The 832-nt window shown below is 48.0% G+C and overlaps 1 protein-coding gene across 1 annotated transcript in view; it reads left to right on the top strand.

The window, feature by feature from the left end:
• The first annotated feature begins 447 nt into the window (after window positions 1-447).
• The window catches only part of IGFBP4 (insulin like growth factor binding protein 4), a 77,617-nt gene continuing 77,232 nt past the window's right edge, over window positions 448-832 (top strand). The window contains exon 1 of the mRNA XM_069751607.1: window positions 448-832. This exon is cut by the window's right edge and continues 125 nt beyond it. Within this exon, the coding sequence (XP_069607708.1) occupies window positions 612-832 (221 nt within the window). The 5' untranslated portion in view covers window positions 448-611.

Here is an 832-nt window from a genome sequence, read left to right as displayed (position 1 = left end):
TTCCTTCATAAAGGGTTGTCCAGCAGTGAGCAAACCCTTTAAATCTTCTTTCTTTTGAACAGCGCAAAAATTTCTTCTTGAATGAAAAACTGCAGCATCCTTGTGCAAAGCTGATGGAGATCTATTTATAGACTCGAGGCTGCCAAAGGTGCCGCTGCCTAATTAAGGGCGTGAATAGTTATGCTTTCCATTATTTTTACTAGACACAATAAAACCTGGGGAAAAAAGCATTGTGGGTGTGAAAACGGTTTATTGGCTCTGTATGTGAAGCATTATATTTGCTGTCAGCTTTTTCTTTACATATGAATGTACTCTACCTCTCTCCTTTCTCCTACATCTCACGCTGTCCCTCTCTCACTCCCAGTCCTCGCTCTCTCCCCCTTTCTCCAAGCACTGGGACTGAGATAGGAGTGGCTTACAGCCAGTATAAAGTCCACATCAATCTGCTCTGTGCGGTAGAACCTCAGTCCCCTTCATTCTTGCTATGGAGAGCAGCACAGCTAAGACTACATCATTTCATGTTCCCGTGTGCTAACTCTTAACCAGGCTGCCAGCTGTGCCCCAACTATACCCTCTCATTCACCTTTAACCTTACCGGCTAGCCACAAACAATGTTGGGGCAGCGCCACCTTGCCTTGATCCTTATCTCTTTGGCATCTCTTGGAGTGGCTGATGAAGCCATACAGTGCCCCCCTTGCTCACAGGAGAAGCTTATTCGTTGTCTGGACCCTGTTGGGTGCCTGGAGCTGGTGAAAGAACCAGGGTGCGGTTGCTGTGCCACCTGCGCCCTCCAAAAAGGGATGCCATGTGGGGTCTACACCGCCCGATGTGG

Source organism: Ranitomeya imitator, chromosome 2 (assembly GCF_032444005.1).
Source record: "Ranitomeya imitator isolate aRanImi1 chromosome 2, aRanImi1.pri, whole genome shotgun sequence".
Classification (NCBI taxonomy): domain Eukaryota; kingdom Metazoa; phylum Chordata; class Amphibia; order Anura; family Dendrobatidae; genus Ranitomeya; species Ranitomeya imitator.
This window is presented reverse-complemented; position numbering and strand designations above follow the sequence as displayed.